General features: G+C 46.3%; 2 protein-coding genes across 2 annotated transcripts; both read right to left on the bottom strand.

Annotated features, from left to right (window-relative positions):
- Positions 1–19,334: 19,334 nt before the first annotated feature.
- On the bottom strand, positions 19,335–20,403 carry CLAFUR5_11230 (uncharacterized protein; the record flags this gene model as incomplete). Its single annotated transcript, XM_047910378.1, has 5 exons — positions 19,335–19,402; positions 19,444–19,623; positions 19,676–19,733; positions 19,767–19,975; positions 20,025–20,403. 5 exons carry the CDS (start codon positions 20,401–20,403, stop codon positions 19,335–19,337), a joined length of 894 nt encoding a protein of 297 aa, XP_047765632.1.
- An 822-nt stretch (positions 20,404–21,225) lies between these two features.
- CLAFUR5_11229 (uncharacterized protein) lies at positions 21,226–22,580 on the bottom strand (the record flags this gene model as incomplete). Its single annotated transcript, XM_047910377.1, has 4 exons — positions 21,226–21,530; positions 21,602–21,937; positions 21,993–22,166; positions 22,220–22,580. 4 exons carry the CDS (start codon positions 22,578–22,580, stop codon positions 21,226–21,228), a joined length of 1,176 nt encoding a protein of 391 aa, XP_047765193.1.
- Between the last annotated feature and the right edge of the window lie 526 nt (positions 22,581–23,106).

The raw sequence follows: 23,106 nt of genomic DNA, 5'->3' as shown, positions 1-23,106 counted from the left end.
CGAGCTCCTTCTTTAATAGCTTCGTAACTTCGGCCAAGTCTTCCTTTACTATAATACGGATCGTAACTATATCGTGCGTTAGGTAGGGGCCTAGTATCGATACCGCGACCGATACCTAGCTATAGAGGTATTGATTCCGGGTGGCCTTATTAATTACCTAAGACGTCGTCCTTATTTCTTATTACCCTCGGTAATACGATAATACTAGCGCTGTACGTAGCTAAGTAATTATTACCTATAGAGACCGGTTTAGGAGCTAATCGTTAGTTTCTATACTTTTTACGTCCTCTATAAGTTGCTACTAGTTGTCTTAGGGGAGCTTCGCCTATAGAGCCGTAGGCGCCGGTAGTACCGTAGTCTAGGCTAATATTACCTAGGAGTTACCTAATATAGCTAGGTACCTCCGCGGCGTTTAGAGCTAAAGAAATAGGGTAAAGAGAACTTTAAGCTATCTAAATCAAATAACGTAGAACTTCCTTAAATCTAGGGGTAATAGCCTCCTTTAAAGATCGTTAGAATAGCCTTAATAAGGGCTTTTATTACAAATATAGGTCAGTAGGCATATCGTACGGTACTAAGACTAACTTAGTATACACTAAGCTAGTCGAGACAATAGTACGGTAATACTACCGAGACACCGTACAAATAGTAGAAGCGACTTAGAGGACCTAAAGTCGCTTAGCTAGTTAGTATAAGACTGTCGGAGGAACTGCCGTCGTAGGATAAGATATAGGTAAAACCGATAAGGCGTAGTGAAACAGAACTAGGACTAGAGCAATATCCTTCTATATAGGTATAAGAGACGTAGTCTCTATACTAATAGTAGAGACACCTTTAGTACTAAATACCGTTCTACTATATACCTTCGTATACTATATTAGTCCTTCCTCCTTCCCTATTACGCGTCCTGACTTCCGTATATATATATACTATACCTATTTAACAGGTTATAAGCCCGAGTTTACTTAATAGGATATCGATATACTAAGGAAGTACGACGTAGGATACTATACCCTATACCCGGAATTTATACGGTAACGTACTAATAGACTCGGGGAGTCTAAGCTTATTTTAACCACCGTAGTCAAGTAGAGCTTACTATATATCTAAGGGATACTAGCGGTAGAGCACTCTTTCGGGTACTAGGACGAGGACCATTCAATCGATAGCCCTTATCAAGACGAGCAATCTACTCAAGCAGTAGCGACCCGCCTGCGCTGGCGGCGGCGCAATTGTGATACAAAAAAAAACCCCAAAACCGAGGTCCCCTTCCCCTGAAGGCAGACCCTAGAATTGCGGAGTTGCGGAGGACAACTGCCCAATTAGGAAGCGCGACCCCGAACAACAGCGAAGGATGGCAACCAACGAGAGCCATAGCCTTGCGAACATTCTGCACCAAGAGTCAAACCGGGGAACAAACCAAGAAAAAACCCAGGGCACAAGCCAAGGCCCACTATACAGAAAGCAGAGGCCAACGACAAACAACATAGCGTGGACGACCCTATATACGGAGGCGGAGAACTTACTAGGGGATGACGAACACCCAGCCCGGGCATATAAGAACACCATAGCACAGCTACTAGGAGCGCTAAAAGCGCTATCATACCAAATCCCGAAGACAATCCAACAAGTAACACAGAAGGCAGCCCAGAAACCAACTACATAGGCAACAGTAGCAGCAGGCAAGAATCAACCCCCTCCGAAGGAAAGTAAGGCGGTACGCCTATACATTACTGATCCGGCGGAGAAACAAGAAATCGCAGCCCTAACAAGCAAGGAGATTGTCGACAGAATCGGCCAAAAGGAGGTAGTTGGGGCGAGGGTAGAAGCAACAGGCGTAGTAAGACTCTTTACCGCACAAGAGTCTGATAGACGAAAGCTGGAGACCTATAAGGAGTGGACTACTAAAGTCGCGAAGTCGGCACGAGTCTCCCACCAACAGTATACCGTCATCGCCCACGGGGTCCCTAGGACATTCAAGGTCGAAGACCTTCCCCACCTCCAAGTACAGAACCAGAACACCTCCCCAGGAGTACGACTAACGAAGGCGGCATGGCTGCACAAGACAGTAGACCGAGAAAAGACGCATTCATCGCTTATTATTTGGGTAGAGACAGCGGAACAAGCTAACCAGATATTAGACAATGGGCTATTCTGGAACTGCGAGAGAATGGACACGGAGATCCATCAGAGCAGCCACAGGGTACTACAATGCTTCCAATGCCAACAGTACGGTCACATAGCCTCAAAATGCGGGGAGAAGACCCCAAGGTGTCCTCACTGCGCAGGCCCACACCAGGGAAGGGAATGCCCAAAAAAGGAGAGCAGGTGCGCATGCTGCGGCAGAAGGCACCCAGCGTATTCAAGCCAATGCCCGGCTAGAATAGCAGCACAAGAACGAGCGAGACAAGCAAGGATCTCTACACCAGCTAGGTACCCCCAACGACAACAGGAGGGACCTACCGTGTACAAGGGCTTCGAGCCGAGCAAAAGGAAGAGGGCAGAAGAGACGAACAAGGGAACCCAACCGCAAACGCATCCACCTCCCGGTCGGCCTCGACACCTTAACCGGGCAGCCAACGAACTAGGCCAAATGCGAATCTTTGGGGCGCCCCAGCGGCCCCAGGGCCAGCCGGACAGCGAGATACAGGCTCAGGAGACACAGCAGGTCAGCACGGAAATGGACCTCACGGATAACGAATGATACTATACGACGACATCACTATCGTACAGTACAACGTAAACAAAAGTAGGGACAAGGTCCAGCGCCACTTTCTACAAGAGCTAGACCCGCTACGGCACCACGTTATTGCGGTACAGGAACCATGGATCAACCCCTACGTAGGACTCCCAGCCACTTGTAATGACCGGAGATACCACACCGTAATCGCGGGCCAACGAGGCGTCATCCCGAGGACATGTATATACGTAAGCAAGACTATAGACCTTGAGTCGTGGAAGGTTATACTACCGCAGCAGGGCAACCTAGGAGACATAACATCAATCCAGATCGACACGACACAAGGCCCTATCCAGATCCATAACGTTTACAACCCGCCACCGCGGGGTCGGACGAGTAGGGAACTAGGAACCCTCGCCCACCTAGAGCGGACCCTAAGCCAAGACACGAAGCAAGTACTCCTCGGCGACTTCAACCTCTACCACCCACAGTGGGGACTCGAATTCACTCCCCCGCACGCATTTCTAGGGGGGAAGCTACTGGACATAACCGCACGCTACGGAATGGCCTTAGTAACACCAAAGGGAACAGAGACGTGGAAGGCCCGTACTAGTACAAGCACGATCGACCTATGCTTTCTATCACGAGAACTTGAAGAGAGACTAGTCCAATGCCGACCGAACTACGCGCTAGAAGCCTCCTCAGACCATATCCCTATCCAAACGACGCTAGGGGTGAAGGCGATAGAGGAGCCAGCAAACGAACCACGCCGTAACTGGAAGAAGGCACGCTGGGACGACATAAGAGGCTTCCTAATAGCGAACCTACCACAGCATAGAGAACTCGAGACGACAGCTCAGCTAGATCAAGCAGCGGAACAGATTACCTCGGTCATATGGCAAGCAGCGGAACAATACACGCCGTTACTCCGGCCCTCAACGCAGCAGAAGGCCTTCTGGACCCCTGAATGCTCTACGAAGGTAAGGGAGGCTAGAAGGGCAAGGCGACAGTGGACGAAGGAGCACACCCAAGAGACGTGGGAGCAATACTGCCACGCGACACAAGAGAAGAAGGCACAGATAAGACGCGATAAGCTGCAGGACTGGAGAGCGACGATCGGGCTCGTTACAGAAAACCCGGAACAGATGTGGAGACTTGCTAAATAGGCACGACTACCTGAAGAGCAACAAGCCCCTCACTTCCCCCCAATCGTCGACCGCGAAGGGATTGCCCAGGCTACGCCCCGGGGCAAGGCAAAAGCGTTAGCCGACCATTTCTTTTCGACGCAAGTAGAGGCAGACCTTACGGACATCGACCCGAGCACATACCCGGAACCCCTGGACATGGATTGGGCGGTTAGCCCTAACACAGTAACAGGAGTCATAAGTAAGCTAAAGGGACGAAAAGCCCCAGGCCCAGACAGGATACCAAACGTACTGCTAAAAGAGTGTAGAGAAGAGATCGCGCCGAGCCTTGCAAACCTATTTACCGCGTGCCTACGGCTAGGGTATCACCCGAAGCCGTACAGAGAGTCTATGACAGTAGTGCTACGCAAGCCACAGAAGGAAGACTATACTCAGCCCAAGTCGTACAGACCAATAGCACTTCTAAATACGATAGGGAAGGTCCTAGAAAAGATAGTAGCCCAGAGACTTACGCAGCTTGCCGAGGACAACCACGTACTCCCAGCAACACAGATGGGGGGAAGAAGCCAGCGATCGACACTAACAGCAATGGAGCTAATTACGGAGCAAATCCAGACCCTCTGGCACTACGGCAGGAACCGAGCGGCGTCCTTACTATCCCTCGACATCGCAGGGGCCTTCGACAACGTCTCACACCAAAGGCTAATACATATCCTACAGCAGAAAGGCATCCCCCAGTGGGCAACGTCGTTCGTCTTCTCCTTTCTCCAGGAACGGACGACATACCTAGTCCTAGGAAGGTACACGTCCGACCCGGTGAAGGCAGAGACTGGAATACCTCAGGGATCTACTCTCTCCCCTATCCTGTTTCTAATATTAATGTCGGATCTAATCCCCCTACTCACCTCTCCGCAAACCTCAGCATCGGGGTTCGTAGACGATACAAACATCCTAGCCTGGTCAGACTCGACAGAAGAGAACTGTCGCCTCCTTGAAGATAGGCACAAGAAATGCGAGGAGTGGGCAAAGAAGCATGGTGCCCGGTTCGCCCCTGAAAAGTACCAACTTATACACTTCAGTAAAGCGAGAACACACCATAATATGAAGGCGGCGGTAAGAATCCAAGGCTACGAGACCAAGCCATCAGCGGAGCTACGAGTACTAGGGATCTGGCTCGACCCGAAGCTAAGCTAGAATGTACAGATTAAGAAAGCCCAGAGTCGAGCGCAAGTCAATGAAGCCTCGATAAAGAGGCTTACGGCATCTACATAGGGAGCAACATTCGACAAGGCAAGAGTAATGTATAAGGCGATCGTCAGACCAGCTATGTTGTACGGGGCACAGATTTGGGGAACAGGAGGCGCAGGCAAGCCGATCCCGAAACGGATAGAGCAACCCCTAAACAGGACACAGGCAGGCAACCTACGTAGGGTACTAGGCGCATACAAGACAACGTCAACAAGCACGGTAGAAATGGAGACAGGAATACCACCAATCGGCCAGTACATCCGGGGAATGAGAATTCAATACGCGGCAAAGACGACAGGTTACCTAGCACAAACCACGATCCAGGAGGCAAAGAATAAGATAGAAAGCCGCTACCGGAGAGGGGCAGGATATAGGACAAGCAAAAAAGAGGATGACCTTACGACCTTTACGGCCGTACAGACAAGCACCGAATGGCTAGCACGAAAGGAGGAGGAGCGTAGGACTCGCCAGGCCGGCGGGAGCAAGGCTAAGACCCAAAACCTAGCGGAACAGATAGCGAGCTGCCTATGGGAGCAGGACTGGAAAAGGAAGCCCCCTAAGACAACAGGCCCGATAGCGCTCCGAGCCTTCCAGAGACACAATTACCAGCTATATAGGGACCTGACAAGGGCCGAAGCAAGCATAGCGATCCAAATCAGGTCCGAACACATTGGATTAAGGGCCTACCTGTTCAGAAGACGCGCACTAGACATCTATAGCCCAGCCTGCCAGTGTGGCTACCCATCGCAAAACCCAGAACATATGCTACTACGATGCCCGCAGTGGGCGAGAGGCAGGGGAAATTGGAGGCACCAAGCGGGAAGGAGAGACTACAAGTCAATTATTAGGGACAAAGGCAACATTCGCCGAATCTCTCGGTGGATACTACAGCAGGGATACCTCCAGCAGTTTAGCCTCGCGAGCGAGACGGAGGAGTGGATAGACAAGAGGCGGAAGCGAGGGGGGTTGCAGATAGGGTAGTCATCAGGGCAGGCCCATGACACTAGCGTACCCCTAACAAGGGAAATTTAAGACGACAACGAGGAGGAAAAGACAGGCGGGAAGGAGGAGGGGTTTTCACCAACACGGTTTCCCCTCTATATATACAAAAACAAGATAGCATAGCTGCATAGGCCAAAGGGCACTACAACAGCTTAATGAAATATCTATCTATCTATATATCTAAGGCTACCTTTGCTATAGAAGACTTAACGAGTTACGAGGGCCCCTAGAAGGTCGGCCCTACCCTTACTCGTAAGAACTAGAAGCGCTAGTTTGTTATACTACGAGACTATCTCGAAAGCCGGGAGGTATTCTTAGTTATTAACGACTCGTTAGCTAATCTCCTAGAATCTGTTACGCCTAAGATCACTTCGAAGGCGAACGGTATAGCGAGATATACTATCTTAGTATATTTGTCTAAGGAGAACAACTAAGAAATCTTAGATATACGAGATACGAAAGAGATCTAGAAACTTCTATAGAAGAAGTATAGTAAGGTCTATAAGGTATACGTAGTAGCGCTTATAAAATAGCTAGTATTGTTTAAGCTACCCGACGATTAGACAATTAGATAAGGGTAGATATATCTAGGTAACTAATCTATATAGATTACCAAAACAGATAGTAAAGAGACCTACTATAAGGACCCTATCCGGAGGTTTAAGCACCTACTAAGTAGCCTCCCGGACGTCTACGCTAGTACTAGGGACACTATCCTAGCCTAGCTAATACTAGGCTAAGAATCCGCTATAACCTTGCTTAAATCCTACGAATTACGGATCTAAGAGAGTAAGAGCGAGACCGCTCTATACTCCTAGAGGCAAGGGGGCAAGAGCGGCTACTTTATCTACGATAGTAACTACCTCGTTATATCGTGCCCGGAACTAGATTCCGTAAAGGAGTTTATTAAAAAGAAGAATACCTAGAAGTAACCGGAGAAGAAGTCCTACGAAGAGCTAGTCCGGGATCTAGAGAAGGCCTAAAACGCCCTTAAGAAGTCTAGGAAATAGTAGAAGGATAGGAGAAGCCAATCCGATAATAAGACAAAGGTAAAGGCGATACGAGCCTATACCTTACGAGAAAGCGATACCGAGGAAATATACGACGACGAAGTCGTCTATTCTACTACCGAAGTAAAAGGTAAGTTTCCTACCTCCGAATAGTTACTAGACTCCTATACCTCCTTATATATAACTGATAATAAGTCTCTATTTAGATCGCTTAGGAAACTAGCGAGAAGGAAAGTAAATAAAGTTGGTAGGGGGTACCTAGATATATTCTATAAAGGAATAGTAACTATAGGAGGCCTAACGGGGAAACAAATTACGCTAGAGAAAGTCTTATTTGTTCCTAACCTCGGAGTTAATCTAGTTTTATAGAGGTAGTTTAGTAAGTAATTCGATATCGAACCTCTAAACTTTATACTTAAGTATAATAGCGGAAAGCCTATCGTACGAACAGTACTACGAGGGGGGGTACCGGTAGTATCTTTAATATCCGACTCCCTAAACTAGATAGATAATAGACCCCCGGAGATGCTATACGAGGAAGCTCTAGCCGCGGTAACTACCGAGGATTAGTAGGAGCTTTAGTATAGAAGGATCGTATACCTAGGTAAAGGATTACTCCGGAACGTCTATAGGGTAAGTAATAAGAAGGACCCGATTCCTATCCCGGACGAGTATAACTATAAGGTATACTCTATCGCGAAAATATAGAAGTTTAAAGGCGCTATCGTAGAACGAAAGAACGAAAGACTTACGCTTATATCTATCGATATCTACGGACCCTTCGAAAATGCGACATCTAGGCTAGGTTTTAAATACTAGCTAGAGATCGTAGATAACTTCTTTAGAAAGAAGTAGGTATTCCCGCTTAAGAACAAATCCGACGTACCGTAAGTACTACGATAATAGCGGCTTACTATAGAGAAAGTATCCAAATACTACGTAAGAGTAGTATAGAGTAACAATATACCTAAGCTACTAATAGTTCTAAAGAATAGGAGAAAGAATCGGGTATTTAGTACGATACGACGGATACTTATTACTCTATACAAAACGGAGTAGTAGAAAGGTCAATCTAGGTATCGGAGAACGCGATCCGCGTAATACTCGAGGAATCGGGGATGCCGGTAGAATTCTAGCCTAAAGCGCTAGAGGTATAGGCGGTTATATATAACCTACTACCGAACGGACCGTTACTTAACGGCGTCTAACTTTTGCCGGAAGAAGTATTTACTAGCAAAGTACCGACGGTAGATTACCTAAGAGTATAGGGTTATAGGGCAGTAGTTTACGTAGAACCAAAATTATATCTAAAAGAGCTACGATAGAATAAGTTAATAAACCGGGGTAAGGAAGCTATTTTTATTAGATATAGTCAATCGACTAAGTAATAGTTGTTCTAGGAGCTAGATATACGAGCTATTAGGCAGTATAGCTAAGTAGATTAGTTCGAAAACGAAAAGGGGGGAGATCTAGACTTAGGTGTCTCCTTTATAAACTAACCTAGTAGGGTACCTAAACGAAGGCTAGTCGGTCGACTACCGGCGGTCTCGCGACTACTACTAGTTCAGTAACTAGCGGATGCCCCGATAGCAATCTTACGATCCTCGGGTAGTATAATACCCTAACTTTCTACTACTAAAGTAGCCGAGTCCTCTATAGAAGAACCGACCTAGCTAATCCCCGCTCCCTACGTAGAGACCGAACCCGCTACGGCTAAGGACAAAGGACTAACTGTCTTAAGACCGCTCTATATCCAACTTCCCGGTAGACTAGATACCGAGTCTTTTAAGTTGTTCCTTACTCGAATATAGCGTTCTTCGCGCTAGACCCGGTATAGTCTACCTATAATAGCTTAATCGCTTTACTAGACTCTCGTATTCTAATATAGTTATAGAGCTTAACTTCGTCCTTACGTCTGAATACCCGGGTAGCGTTATTAAATATACTAGGGTATAACGGTAGTATGTCCTTATAGTACCGATTATATATAAGTAGTCTCTTCTACTAATTATTAGTTATAGCGTAATAACGTATACCTTCTAGTATCTATAAGAACTTAACGTCGCCTTACTATCGAACAAGCTATTTTAAATCTAGAAAATAATCAAACGATCGATATATATTCCGCCCGTCTACTTCGGCCTATATCGACACCTTACTACTAAATAGTACTCTCTTATTAACCGGTAGTAGTTACTAAAAGTCTCTAAATAGAAGGACTGTTAAGCTACTAAATAGTAGCGATATACGGGCTTTGATCTCCTTTAAGCGTTTGTCAATATAACTAAGCATCTTTACGCTAAGTATAGACTTCTTATTAATTACGATATACTAAATATACTCGAAGAACTTTACTAGCTCCGCTAACTTTGCTTTAGACAGTCTAGTAAACGCGCCCCGAATAGGAATCTTAGATAGGCGGTATATATTCTAGCTATCGATACTAAAAGCTACGACACCTATAGGGGTATATCTTAAGATAACTAACCCTAGGTTAGGGTAGCTAGCCTATATAGCTTTACGCTAGAGGTACGCCGAGATTATCTAAATAACGTAAGACTTACCCGTACTAGAACGGCTATCGACGTTAATCTATAAAGGTATAGGCTTCTTATTCTGACAAACCTTCTAGTAGTAGCCGAGGACTACTTTATATAGTATCTTTTGCTCGTAATTTAGCTTATCGTATTAAGCTTATAATTATACCTAAATAGCGAGCTCTATAGGGTATTTCGCGATCTTATTAGCCTACTAATCTTAACCGAGGGTATAGATGTCTAAGCTACTATATTTACTAACGTGTTTAGTCTAGTTATAAGACTTGTCGATGTCGCGTACTCCTAAATCGTTAGTATCTTCGGTACGTATACTACGAAGAATGTTTAGAAGCTCCTTCGTAAGATTGTTCTAATAAACCTTATCGCGTTCTTTAGGCTTATCTTCCTCTTTATACGCTAGAGTAGTATTAGTAACTAGAAGGGGATCGTAGTAGTCGAATAGATAACTATAATTGTTCTTATTCAATAGGTACGGGTAGATAGTAGCGGAGTAGAGTAAGAGATCAATCTTTAACTAACTAATAGTACGAGTATATAGCAATATATTGATTGTGTTAGATGTCTATCTAAGCTAAAGGGGAGAGAAGGTATCTCCCTATAAGCTAAGTTATCGTAGATACCTTAGGCTACTAGATCACTTCCTAATTGTTGACTCCCTTTAAGATAGTACATCTTAATAGTTCTTATACTATTCAAGAGCGCTAACGAAGTTAGTAAAGGGAGGTAGATCGCCTAGCTAATCTTTAAACCGAAACGGTAGCGAGGGATATATCGTGAACGGGTAATATCGGGCTAGGTATACTTACGTATATTGCTCTACTTACTCCGGACCGTATTAGCGGTAGCGAGGGAAATAGTTAATAATACGATCTAGTATATCTTTAAGGAGTAGTTAGATCTCTCTTATGTTATCTAGGTTATAGCGTATTAATAGTATAAATATAGTCTCGTCCTTTAGGTGATCCTAACTATTATTATACCGAGACATATACTTCTTAAGCTATAACTTGCCCCTCTTAACAATCTCTTAAGCACTATCGCTAATATTAATAAGCGAGCTCTATTCTTCTAGTAGACGATAGTTAAGGGTGATAATAGTTCGCGAGTTAATAACTAATAGCTACGATAGTAAGATATAGTATACCTCCTACTATAAGAAGTCTCGCTCTCCGATAAACTTATTTATAGCTCGCTAAATAACAGACAGTAGCGGTACTTATAGATCGTCTTTTAAAGTATCTATTAGCTCCTTTATTATATCCTTATATAATTATGTAGGAACCTTATACTTCGTAGCGTACATTACGAGCTAGACTATAATAGCTTAAATGTCTATATTTCATATCTAAGTGAACGTTAAACCGCGGTTATAGTTGTTTATACGCGGATCGTAAGAAGGTAGAATGTCGAGCAAGTCATTATTATTAGTATTAGGGTAGACGGTCTCGAAGTTATTACGCGGCTCGAATATCTAGTACTTACTATTACGGTTCTTCGACATAACCGCCTCCTTATACTCCGGCTTAGGTTATTTAAACCGGTACTTACGAGGCCCGTTAGGGCTACTAGTCTTTTACTTAAGACAGTATAATATAGTATAATCTACGTATCGCTATACCCGGTTAAGAATATTCGAAAGGTTAGCTTAGGTATTCTCTAGGCTCAATCTATTTATAGCTAAAGCAGTACTCTTAGTAGCTAATACTAAAGTACGTCCGGGCTTAGGATTAATAGCTTGAACGTATTAAGCCTATAACTATATAAATTACTTAGGGTTAGCTAGATCTTCTATATCGAATACTAGAAGGCTATTAGTCTAAACGAAGCCGTAGATATATATACTACCTCGCTCCTACTACTTAACGCGAAACTAATAGTCGATAACGTTAGACTTTAGCTTAATATAGGCCTCGAAGAAGATCTCGAAGTAGCGTATAATATAGTAATCTACGATATAGGGAAGGTCGCGTAGGTTATTACGGGCGATACGCGCTTTGTCCGCTAGAGTACTATTTAACTACTCCTAGTAGTTCGGGTAGTATTATATTAGGGATTCCTAGTATATATTAGCCGCGGAGTGTGTTAAGAAGAGTAATAGTATACCTAGCGTATAGTAGAAAGCCTTAAGCTAATAAAGTATACCCTTCTAATAGGCGCGTATAGTACGAAGTGTAGTAGACTAGCGGACGATAGACTAGATAATAGATTGCGCTATTAGATTAGACTATATAGTAAATATAGCTTAAAGTTAAGCGCTAGTTAGGGAAGCTTACTATAGATATTACTTAACGTAGTATATTAAATAGCTACGGGCCTATTTCCTTATCTATATATTAAAGTAAGCGAAGCGGAAGGTCGGATCAGATATAAAGCGGGTGTCTTTATTAAGGAGTATCTACTATATCTACTATAGGAAGGTGACCCTACGCTATCGACTATTTACGTTATACTCCGCTTAACCTTAATAGAATAGCTATAGATACGAGAGAGATAGTATTAGCTTTCTCTTATACTCTAAGACCGGGGTACTACTAAGAAGAGGGTAGGTAATAAAGTATATAGGTCCTATACGAGGATTAACGCTATCTATATTAGTAGCTATACCTCCTTAAACGCGGGCTTAAAGCTACTCGAAGCCTATAATATCTATAGTTAAGTCTAGTACTATTACGCTTTCTAGTCCTAATATAACCTAACCGGCGGGTACGGCTATGACATTACTAAGCTTATACTAAAGTATAGTAACACAATTAGAGACATCCTCGCCGTCCTTACTATTAGAAAGACGATCGAGGTTATACTAGCTAATCGTAATATTATAATAGCCTAGATAATTCTCTTTTAAGAAGAGAAGCTACTAAAGGATAATAGCCCGATAGACCTTAAAGCTATTCTCGAATTGACGTTAAGTATAATCGTTAGTAGCATTACTTAGTCTAATTATAACTATTCGAAGATCTTCTAGTAGTAGTAGTAGCTCCTTAAAGAGAGAGCCTTAGTCCCGAGAGAAGTAATAGATATAACCCTTGAACTTATACTAGACGCTACGTACTTAATATATATTAATAAGTATTCCTATTATTACGCGTCAAGACGACGACGGCGCGACCGAGGAAGTCGCCTATTCTACTACTAAAGGTACCTATCTTCGAGGCCATATCCTACTATTAGGGTGGACAGCTTGAAGTTTTCTTCACCCTGTTTCTTTAGCTCTAAACGCCGCGGAGGTGCCTAGCTACATTAGGTAGCTCCTAGGTAATAGTAGCCTAGGCTACGGTACGGACGGCGCCTACGGCTCTATAGGCGAAGCTCCCCTAAGACAACTAGTAGCAACTTATAGAGGACGCAAAAAGTATAGAAACTAACGATCAGCTCCTATACCGGTCTCTATAGGTAATGATCACTTAGCTACGTACGGCGCTTATACTGTCGTATTATAGAGGGCAATAAGAAATAAGGACGACGTCCTAGGCGATTAGCAAGGCCACCCGGAATTAACACCCCTATAGCTAGGTATCGGTCGCGGCATCGGTACTAGGCCCCCGCCTAACGTACGATATAGTCACGATCCGCATTGTAGTAAAGGAAGACTAGGCCGAAGTTACGAAGCTATCGAACAAGGAGCTCGCCTAACGAATTAACTAACTAGGGTTGGTCGTAGTGAACTAATAGTCTAACGGTACTCTATAGATCTATACTAGCTCTACTACTACTAGGAGGTACCTAGAGGCATAGCTATAGTAGACATCTAAGGTTACGGTATTAGCGAAGGTCTTAACGAAGCAATTCACGATCCTAGTCTACGACATGCCTAAGGAGTTCGACCTAACTAACTAAGGTGACCTACGGGCTCTCTAAGAGGACAACCCGGTCACTCTTAACTCTCTAATCTAGAAGGCGACTTGGCTCTATAGGAAATGGCTAGAAGGTAAGAAGGCCTCGGCGCTAATAGTATAGCTATAAGACGCGAAAGCGGCGGATCTAGCGATAGAACAAGGCCTAATATAGCAATATAGCCTTAAGATAGTAGAAAAGCACTCCTTACTCTTTCGTGTCCTCTAATGCTTTAAATGCTAACAGTATAGACACCAAACCTATACGTGTATAAACAAGTAGGCCTACTCGAACTATATAGGAGACTATGTTGAGAATATGCAGGTCATAGGGTCAACATTGAGTGCTTAGGGGGATTAGTAATCAGGGCTTGCTAGTCAAGTCCTGAGTACAGCTGTCCCTCCTGAAACACCTATACCAACACCGGCGATACTGTATGTAGATACACGCTATCCCATTGGGTCCTTCTTCGTCTTTGGTGTGATCCGCCGTCTTCCACTGCTGCGCAACTCGTACCTGTTTAACAGACTATATATCTAGGGACTGTATATCGGCTACGAGACCGTACGCGAACTGTCCGGGGTACTACCTATCGTATAGCGCGGAATGCCTATAGCGGAAACTAGCGAAAAACAAGGCAATCACGAACAGAACCGTCGCCCTAAGATTCTACGGCGACCGTAAGGCTAGCCTACACCGGAACTAGTTAGCGGCGGTCGGGTATAAGCGCCCTAGGGCCGAGAACGATATAAAGGATACGTAACCTAGGGCGTACGGGAGGCTACGTGCCCTACTAGCTACGGCGAGGGAGTCTAACTAGGCCCGGCTCCCCTTTAGTACATAGCCGATAGGCGTAGACTAGGACGTATAAGGTAGTAGGACATAGGACGCTATAGAGGAAATAATTGTCGATACCGATAACTAGCCTCGACACGCTTAGTATTATCTAGTATAACGTCAACTATAGCAAGGATATAGTCTAGAACCATTTCCTACACGAGGCGGACCCGTAGTCTACTACGTCCTAGTAATCTAGGAGCTATAGATTAACCCGTACTATAAGAGACTAACGACCTATAAGTTACTAGGCTATACGACATGCCTACGAGGCGACGGCAGACCCCGTATATGCTTCTATATTAGCAAGGACATACTAGAATCCGACTAGGAGGTAGTGTACTACGTAGACGAAGAAGGCGGGGGCAATATTACCTCCCTCTACGTAGGTAGTATCTAGATATACAACCTATATATATAACCGCTAGCCTCGAGGTCTAGCCGTACTCTATAGCTAACGAAGTACTCGACTTGATAGCGAGTAACGTAATTGCCCTTAATACCCCGAAGGACCTAGGCACCTAGAAGAGAGGGGGACTCTAAGGCACGATCGACCTCTCCTAGATCTTAGATAGCTACTACTATATAGTAACCTACTATAGGATCGAATATATACTCGAGGCGTTATTAGACTATATGCTAGTCAGGACCTCTATTACGATATAGATATAACGTATACTAGCGAGAACCCCTAAGCTAAACTAGGGAAAGGCCTACTAGGCTAATATCTAGGCGTGCCTCGATAATTCCGAGAGGCTAGTCTAGATCGCGTAGTAGTAATATATTAGTAAAGACGAGATAGACGAGGCAGTCTAAGGGTTAATAGACGAGATAAGAAAAGCGACCTTACTTCACGTTCCGCTTACCTAACTAACGACATAGTCTAAACTATACTAGACGCCGAAGTGCGCTACGGTAGTAAGAGAAGCAAGGAGAGCCCGCCGGGTGTAGACGAGTAGCTATAGCGAGGAGGCCTAGAACGTATATAGGGAGGCATACTAATAGAAGAAAGCTATAATACGGAGGGAGAAAGTAGTCGGCTAGAGGGCTTTAGTAGAAGAAATGGCCGGCAAGCTAGAGAGGATGTAGAAGCTAGCGAAATAGGCCCGATAGGACCCTATATAGGGCCCCTCCTTCTCTATCCTAGCGCTATAATCGCCTAGTAGCCCGGTTAGCGACCCCGAGGCCAAGGCGCGTCTACTAGCTAGCAAGTTCTTCCCGCCCCTAGTCGAGGCTAATCTAAGCAACATAAATAGCTCTACTCCCCTAGCCCCTAGTATCGCGGTCTAATAGGAGGTGTCCGAGGGAGAAGTTGCCGCTATACTTAGGAAGTTACCGGCGAAGAAAGCCCCGGGGCCGGATAGGATCCTAAACGAGCTACTAAAGAAGTGTAGAGATCAACTAGCCCTAGTAGTTATAGCGATCTTTAACGCCTGCCTATAGACCGGATACTACCCGATAGCATTTAAACAATCGACGACAGTGGTCCTACGTAAGCCGTAAAAGGAAGACTATACGTAGGTAAAGTCGTACCGCCTAATTGCGCTCCTTAATACTCTTAGGAAGGCGCTTAAGAAGCTAGTTATAACGAGACTCTCCGAGGCGGTAGAGGAATACTCCCTACTCCCGGACACCTAGATAGGTACGCGCCTATAGCGATCGACGCTATCCGCGATAGAACTTATCACCTCTTAGGTAAAGGCTATCTAGTATAAGAATAGGGACAAGGTAGCTTCCTTGCTTAGCCTAGACATATCGGGAGCCTTCGACCACGTGTTATACCCGCGGCTACTCTATATCCTAAGGTCGAAAGGACTCCCTAAGTGGCTTATTAACTTCGTACGGTCCTACCTCTAAAACCGTAGCACGTCGATCCTAGTCGGCTAGTACAGAAGCCTATTTTAAGTAGTCTATACTAGAATCCCGTAAGGCTTAACGCTAGTACCTATTCTATTCCTCTTCTTTATAGCGACGCTACTCCTAGCCCTAGAATCCTAGAACACCGCTACGAGCGGCTTCGTAGACGACACGAACATCCTAGCGTAGTCTTCCTCGACTAAGGAGAACTATAGGCTACTAGAAGAGAAGTACAAGATCTACGAGGACTAGGCTAGGAGGCACGGGGCTCGGTTTGCCCTAGAAAAGTACAATCTAATACACTTTACGCGCCGGCCACGATTCTATAATATATAAGCTTCTATCTAGATATAGGGGCATACGACTAACCCGGTAGATTAGCTTATAGACTATAGGTAGAACCCGGCGCTACGGTAGAGGAAGTACGTATAGGCAATATTACGGAAAGCTAAACAGAATATAGTATTATACTAGAGGCTTACTACGTCTATATAGGGCGCGGACTTCCGGTAGTTACGACTCCTATATACGGCTATAATACGGCCAGTCCTTACCTATAGTAGCCAAGTGTAGTCCTTAGGCGAGAGGGCCTGCCTATCGAAGGGACTCGTCGCGCCGCTAGCGAAGATCTAAAACCAATGCCTAAGGAAGGTCACCGGGATATACAAGTCGACGCTAATAAGGATGCTTAAGCACGAGACCGCTATACCGCCGATCAACCTATATATCTAGGGACTACGGACCTCCTACTTAGGCAAGTCGGCACAGTACCTAGTATAGAAGGTTATCGCTAGTATAGTCGTAAGGGCCCGCGAATTAGTACTAGCGTATAAGGGCATTCGACCCGGAAACGAGCCGAACTACCGGGTAAGGGACGAATAGCTAGTAATACGGTAGGAAGGTAAGAAGCCGTTTATAGAGCAACTATAGAAAGAGAGGTGGAACAACTAGGGTGTAGGGCATAGTAGACGCCCTTAGCTAGCGGGACAACCTAAGGAATAGTTAGCTACAAAATCCGCGGTCAAGTACCCCCCGAAGCTTATCTACTACCGCCTTACGAGGGTATAGAGTAGTATAGCAACCTAACTACGAAGCGAACACATCGGCCTCTAGGGGTACCTATTATAGAGGAAGGTTCTAGGATACACGAATACTAGCTACCCCTACGGCTATCGCTCCTAGAACGTACGGTACGTACTCCTCGTCTGTCCGAGGTAGTCGCTAGGAAGGGGGGAGTAGATAGCAAAGGCGAGGAACCGGACGATTAGGGCACTTCTTAATAACGCTAAGGACCTACGACGTATTACGAACTAGATACTAGAGAAGGGCTAGCTAGAACAGTACCGCCTAGTAGGAGTAGTATAGGAAGAGAGGGCACGACGTAGCGCGAGAAGACCGGCTAGGAGCGGGGGCTAACGGGGTAGTGATATAGACTACGTACGTTTAGGGGGAAAGCTAATCTAGACAAGGAGTAGTCGGGGGCGGGAAGGGTTTTCACCTATTCCTTTGTATATAACAATAGATATATACCTATATAGGCCGGATAGGGTCCTAGAACAGTGGAATAACAAATCTATCTATCTATCTATATATTAATATGTAGCGGTTTATAGTCGTGTCAATATAAAGTAGCTAGGTACGTAGGAAAGAGTAGCGCGAGGTACGCCGAGGCTGTATATAAGCCGAGGTGTCACGCTAGTGCGCGCGGTCACGTGACCTACGTACTAGCTATCTATTTACTAGGCCTAGGGCCGTGACATAATGAATATATATACTTATACAATAAGCTTCTTCTTAATAGGCGTAAGCTCCGGAAGACCGTCTATAGTAGGTCTAGGTCTAGGGTCTATATTATTGTCCGAGGACATAAGATATAGTAGGTCTAGTATCTTAGCTCTGTCTATAGAGATGTACCGGCTATATACTCCGTAGCTATTAATATTAAGATAAAACTAGTACTTATAGTAGCGTATATATAGCTTTATCTTTTCTTCTTCTAAGTAAAGGCGTTCGTATATAGCTTATTAGCGACCGTAGTCTATATTACCTAGCGCTATACTATTAAGGTCGTCTATTAAGGTAGGCTTAGTATACTCTATAAGATCTACGAGTTAACCTATAGAGGTAGGATCGAAACGCTAACTACGACGTTATAGTTATATAGCGCGGCCGCTAGTGTCTTCCTCGTTGTCCAATTCATTGCTACTAACACCTCTACCGGTTAGGCTAGTAATAATTCGGTAGCTAAGATAAGTAGTAGTATTCTCGACCCTATTATAGCCGAAACTCGTACGTACGGCTTGATGACTTCCTACGATACACTACTAGTGCTCTATTGCCCGAGTTAGGTCTATAATGCCGTCCTTATAGAATATATAGAGATCTTCTTAAGCCTTGACATCCTTTTTACGAAAGTCGCGGTGTCGAGGATACTAGTAGTAGTAGTAGTAGTAGTAGTAGTAGTAGAAGTAGATAGGGCCCTTCGGAGCGAGGGCTAGAAGAGTAGGAGGCTTCGTTTCGAGAGCACCGCTAGCTATCCGGGTACGATAGTTATGTGTTGATTGCTAAGTAGCGGGACCTTGAGTAGTAGGCCGTGTGTTATTTAGTCGAGCGGTATTCGGCTTCGTAGTAGGAACAGGCTTACTACGATATAGCTAGCACTTGTTAGCCTGCTTGTAGTTCTTCTTGCTCCGGTAGTCAATAAAGTACTCGTTACTACGTGTCTGCCTATACTGTCTACTACACTTGTACGTACCGGGCGGAATAGTCATGCCCTAAGGGACAGGAGGCTAGTCCGTCTGATCTATCTAGTCCGCCATAATGTGCGCGCTGTTCTAAGAGATGAGATGTGCTATAAGACGACACGAGACGGGTCGCGAGTTGCAGTGCGAAGGTGATGTAGGAAGAAGGAACAGGTTGCCTAAAGAAATGAGGTTTAACTACAAAATTTGCGGTGGACGGGTACCTACGGTAGGAGACGCGTTCTTTGTTTCCGGCAAACACGAAAAGAACGCGCTACACGTCATTATTCATGACTCACTGCCCGCATTCAAGGCCCACTGTGAGGTGAATGCTTTCACAACTTGCCGCTAACATTATCCACGCAACACTACCTGTTTTACGCAACACGCAACACCACCTCTTTTGAGCAACATCACCTCTTTTATGCCAGCTCGAACCCCTCATACCGCTTTGAGTCGTACACGTCGCGCTTATCGATGGTGTCGTAGCCTATGAGATGGTTATTGCCCGTCTGTTGATAGAATACTGACTTGCCAGTCGGGCTTCTGGCTTGCCAGCCGGGCTGCCTGCAGCAGGCTGCACATACTTCGCCAACCTCACTCGAGTGCTCGCAAGCTCGCACATTGTTACGGCGCGAAGTTGCGCGGTGCTATCGCATCTACAATACTGCAAGCTTGAGATGAAGCGTGAGGTCGTTGAAGCCTCAGGCTCTATTCGGATTGATTAACGACCAATGAGAAGACGGCTTGGCACTTCCCTCACCTGAATATAGCACGCTCACCATGGCCTTCAGCACTACTGCTCGAACTACGTCGTAGACCTACGGTCGCAAGCTCCCTTCGGTACGACTAACGTTCGAACGTAGCTTCAGGAAATGGTTCACTTTGCTAATCATGCGCTTTGCGAGAGTGTATTGTTTGGCGTCTGGCTTGCCAGCTTCTCGTGGGTCTGGGTCTGTGGGTTTGAGGAACTTGATCCAGTCGTCCCGGCAGCGGATGTGGTATTTCGGTGTAGTCGTCTTCTCTGGTACTTGCAGCCGGCTCAGGTACTTCTCGAAAGTTTCTGCATTTCATCAGCCTGCACTTTGAGATGCCTTCGCGAGACAATGTACGTCTAACGGCATTCACCTCCTGAGCTAGACCGCCTGCTGCAGTCCAAGGATCAGTACCAAGCACTTTCTGGTAAGTCTGTCGGACTCGAAGCCAATTGTTGTACAGCTCCTTGTTGCTTGATGAAGGTGCTTTCTTGTGCTGGGACAACCAGTCTATCGAGCCTTTAGCGGCTGTCAGAGTCGATATTGCTTCAACATGGGATGTCTGCAGTTTGTCTTTGTGGGACTTGCAGCCGCCGTTTGCATCGGTGGAGAAGTCGACACCGAACACGGTGTCGAAGGCGAAGGTCTGTCCCTCGTTGGCGGGCGGGAGCTTTGCAGTCGCTAGGACTTGAGCTACTAGTCCCACCACCAGTCCAGCAGCAGTACGAGGCCTCATCGTGGGTGAGGATAGCGCAGTATCGATACTGGCCAGTGCTTGGTACACTCTGGTCTGAGAAGTAAGATTCAGATCTTTGGTCTCTAGTTGAGGCACGGAGAGTAAAGTACTCTGCGTGCAACATGAGGCACGATATACGCCGGTGTCCACGAAAGGTCCGACACATGATCTTGCCGCCTGAATCTAGCAGCGTACATGGGGACCTAGTGCTGATGATGTTCTTTGTGCTGGAGGACACTGCTGGCAGTCTTGTGGCGGCGTTGTAGTGCTGAGAGCGGTGGTAAGCACAAATTTTCGTTGGCCTAAGGGCCTCATCGTGGCAGTCCGCTGATTCAAGCGTCCTGCTCCCTCTCGCTGACCGCGAAACGATCAAATAGGTCTGCTGGCACATTGATTAGTGAGGTGGCAGACCTCCATCGCCCAGCTTGGCATGGCAGCATGTTGATAAATATCCTTCGGCGACTTCGCTTCGTGATCTCCGCGAGCGACTGGTCACTCTGCGCTAACTCTCCAACGATGACCAAAGTTCACTCCGCTACAGTCAAGACGCATGCTTCGGATCGCCCTAGGCATGCAGAAGTAGCAGTGCAGACCGCGCGTTTAACACTTCGCTAGGAATCTCGTGGCAGCTGAGTCGAAGAATGTGCACACTTTGTTGCCCTTGGTTCGGGTCGACATCCTTGACATAGTCAGGTCGATATCATCCCCAATGTCTCTCAAAAGCAATATCAAGCAAAAGTTCCAGCCCCCATCGAACCACGGATTCCGCTCGTCCAGGCAGTCTCACCCACCCGGCTCACACCAGGCACGCAATCGAAACATTCAATGCTCTATAACGCCCGGCTCAACCAAATCCCTCAGCATCCTACTGCCCCGCTTCATCCTTGACGGCCCTGCCATCCCACCCTCCGCCTCAGGTTCCTTCTTCGCCTTTCCCGTGGCCCAGAACCACTCATTCCAATACATCGCCACAGCAAACATCCTGTAGCACTCCGGATTTTCTGGCACATCGTCAACCCTACACTTGGCAAGATTCACCGTCATCTCCCAGTGATAAACATTCTCGTACCCTCCCAGTGGATGTTTGATCTTGATGCCGTCCTTGTCGAGGGCTCTTTGATCTCGGACTAGGGCATAATGTTAGTCAGTGGATGCGGCGCGAAGGGGGTCTTCGCTAACGCTCGGTGGACAGACTTACGGTTTTTGAGGAGGTGGCCGAACTCATGTAGCCAAATTGGGTTCCCGGCAAAGCGGGCGAGATCAATGGCCGCACCGACCTTGATTTGGGACGTGAGGTCGGAGAGCGTAGCTACGACACCCTTGTTAACGAGCGGTGTCTTGCAAAAGACTATGAGACCGGTAGGCGGATCGACCATGGCGCCGGTCGGTCCGAGACCTGCGTAATCATGTCCGCAGATAGGCTTCTTTTTGTTCTTGAGTGTGACCCATTCTTTGCGGATCATTAGGCTGCGTGATGGCTCTAGATTTGTGCCCTGGAAAGCGCCTTTGGGGAATGCTTTCTGGCCTTCACGAGCTACGGGCGAGTTCAGTAATGGCTACGGTGCGAGAGAATGGTCTGGTGGACTCACGTTTCTCGAGGGTAAACTTCTTTGCGTCCGGTTTGCCGGCCTCCCTTGGATCAGGATCTGTAGGCTCTAGCCACTCTAGCCAATCGTCTTCGCAGCGTAGGGTGAACTTCGGGGGCTCTTTCTCGCTGTCTTTCTCTGGAGTCTGGAGGCTGGCGAGATACTCATCGTAAGTCTCTGGAGGCTAATAAGCATTTGCAGCGACGACAACGGGCCGTCACGGAACGTACTCCTGATAGGACTGACGTCCTTCGTCAGACCACCGGCAGGGGTCCACGGGTCGACGCCGAAGACCTTTTCATAGGTCTGTCTCACCCTGAGCCATTCTTTCTTCGCAATGGGATCATGATCCTTAGACTTCTTGGTCACTTGCGAGACAGATTCGATCGCGTTGAGGGCGCCAGTTAGAGCAACGATCGCATCGTAGTAAGAGTTCGTCAGCAGCTCTTTATATGACTTGCAGCCACCTTGCGCGTCGGTAGAGAAATCAACTTCGAACACCTTCTCGATCTCGAACGTCATGCCTTTCTTAGAATCTGGCGCCTTGACAGCCAGGACGGCGGACGGGAGTGCAAGCGTAAGGAAGACCATACCAACAGGCACTATGATAACTGCTGCTTTGCGAGAGGCTCTGCGGGATTGAGAGGGACTGGCGAGCTTCGGGTGTCGATGAGGTCCTTGCTCAGATGATCAGTAGTGAAAAGGTAGTTGTGAAAGTAGAAGATGGAAGACGTGAAACTTGTAGCCAGAATATATCATCAGCCGTCTGCGTCTGCTAGCGACCTGCGCTGCTGCCACTTCATACGCCAGCTGTGCATGCGAATATAGATATCGGCTGCCCAGTGCTGAGCCTGCTATGGTCATGACCTGCAGAGAAGCGTGTCAACGCTACAGACCATATGGCTCGTCCATAGCACCGTCCATAATGACCCAAACAGCTGGACAGAATCTGTTTGCCTGCCAACATCTGCTAGCGGCCGAGTGACTGGACGCCTGTTCTGCTTCGACAGGTAATGTAGCGTGCCAGCAACTCCAAAGATGCACTTTGTCATGTGACCTCCTATCACACATCTCAGAGAAGAGCAGATCTGTACGAAGGTCTCTTCCTGAATGTGCG

Source organism: Fulvia fulva, chromosome 8 (assembly GCF_020509005.1).
Source record: "Fulvia fulva chromosome 8, complete sequence".
NCBI classification, from domain to species: Eukaryota; Fungi; Ascomycota; class Dothideomycetes; order Mycosphaerellales; family Mycosphaerellaceae; genus Fulvia; species Fulvia fulva.
The sequence above is the reverse complement of the archived record's forward strand: the minus strand, read 5'-3'. Positions and strand labels throughout refer to the sequence as shown.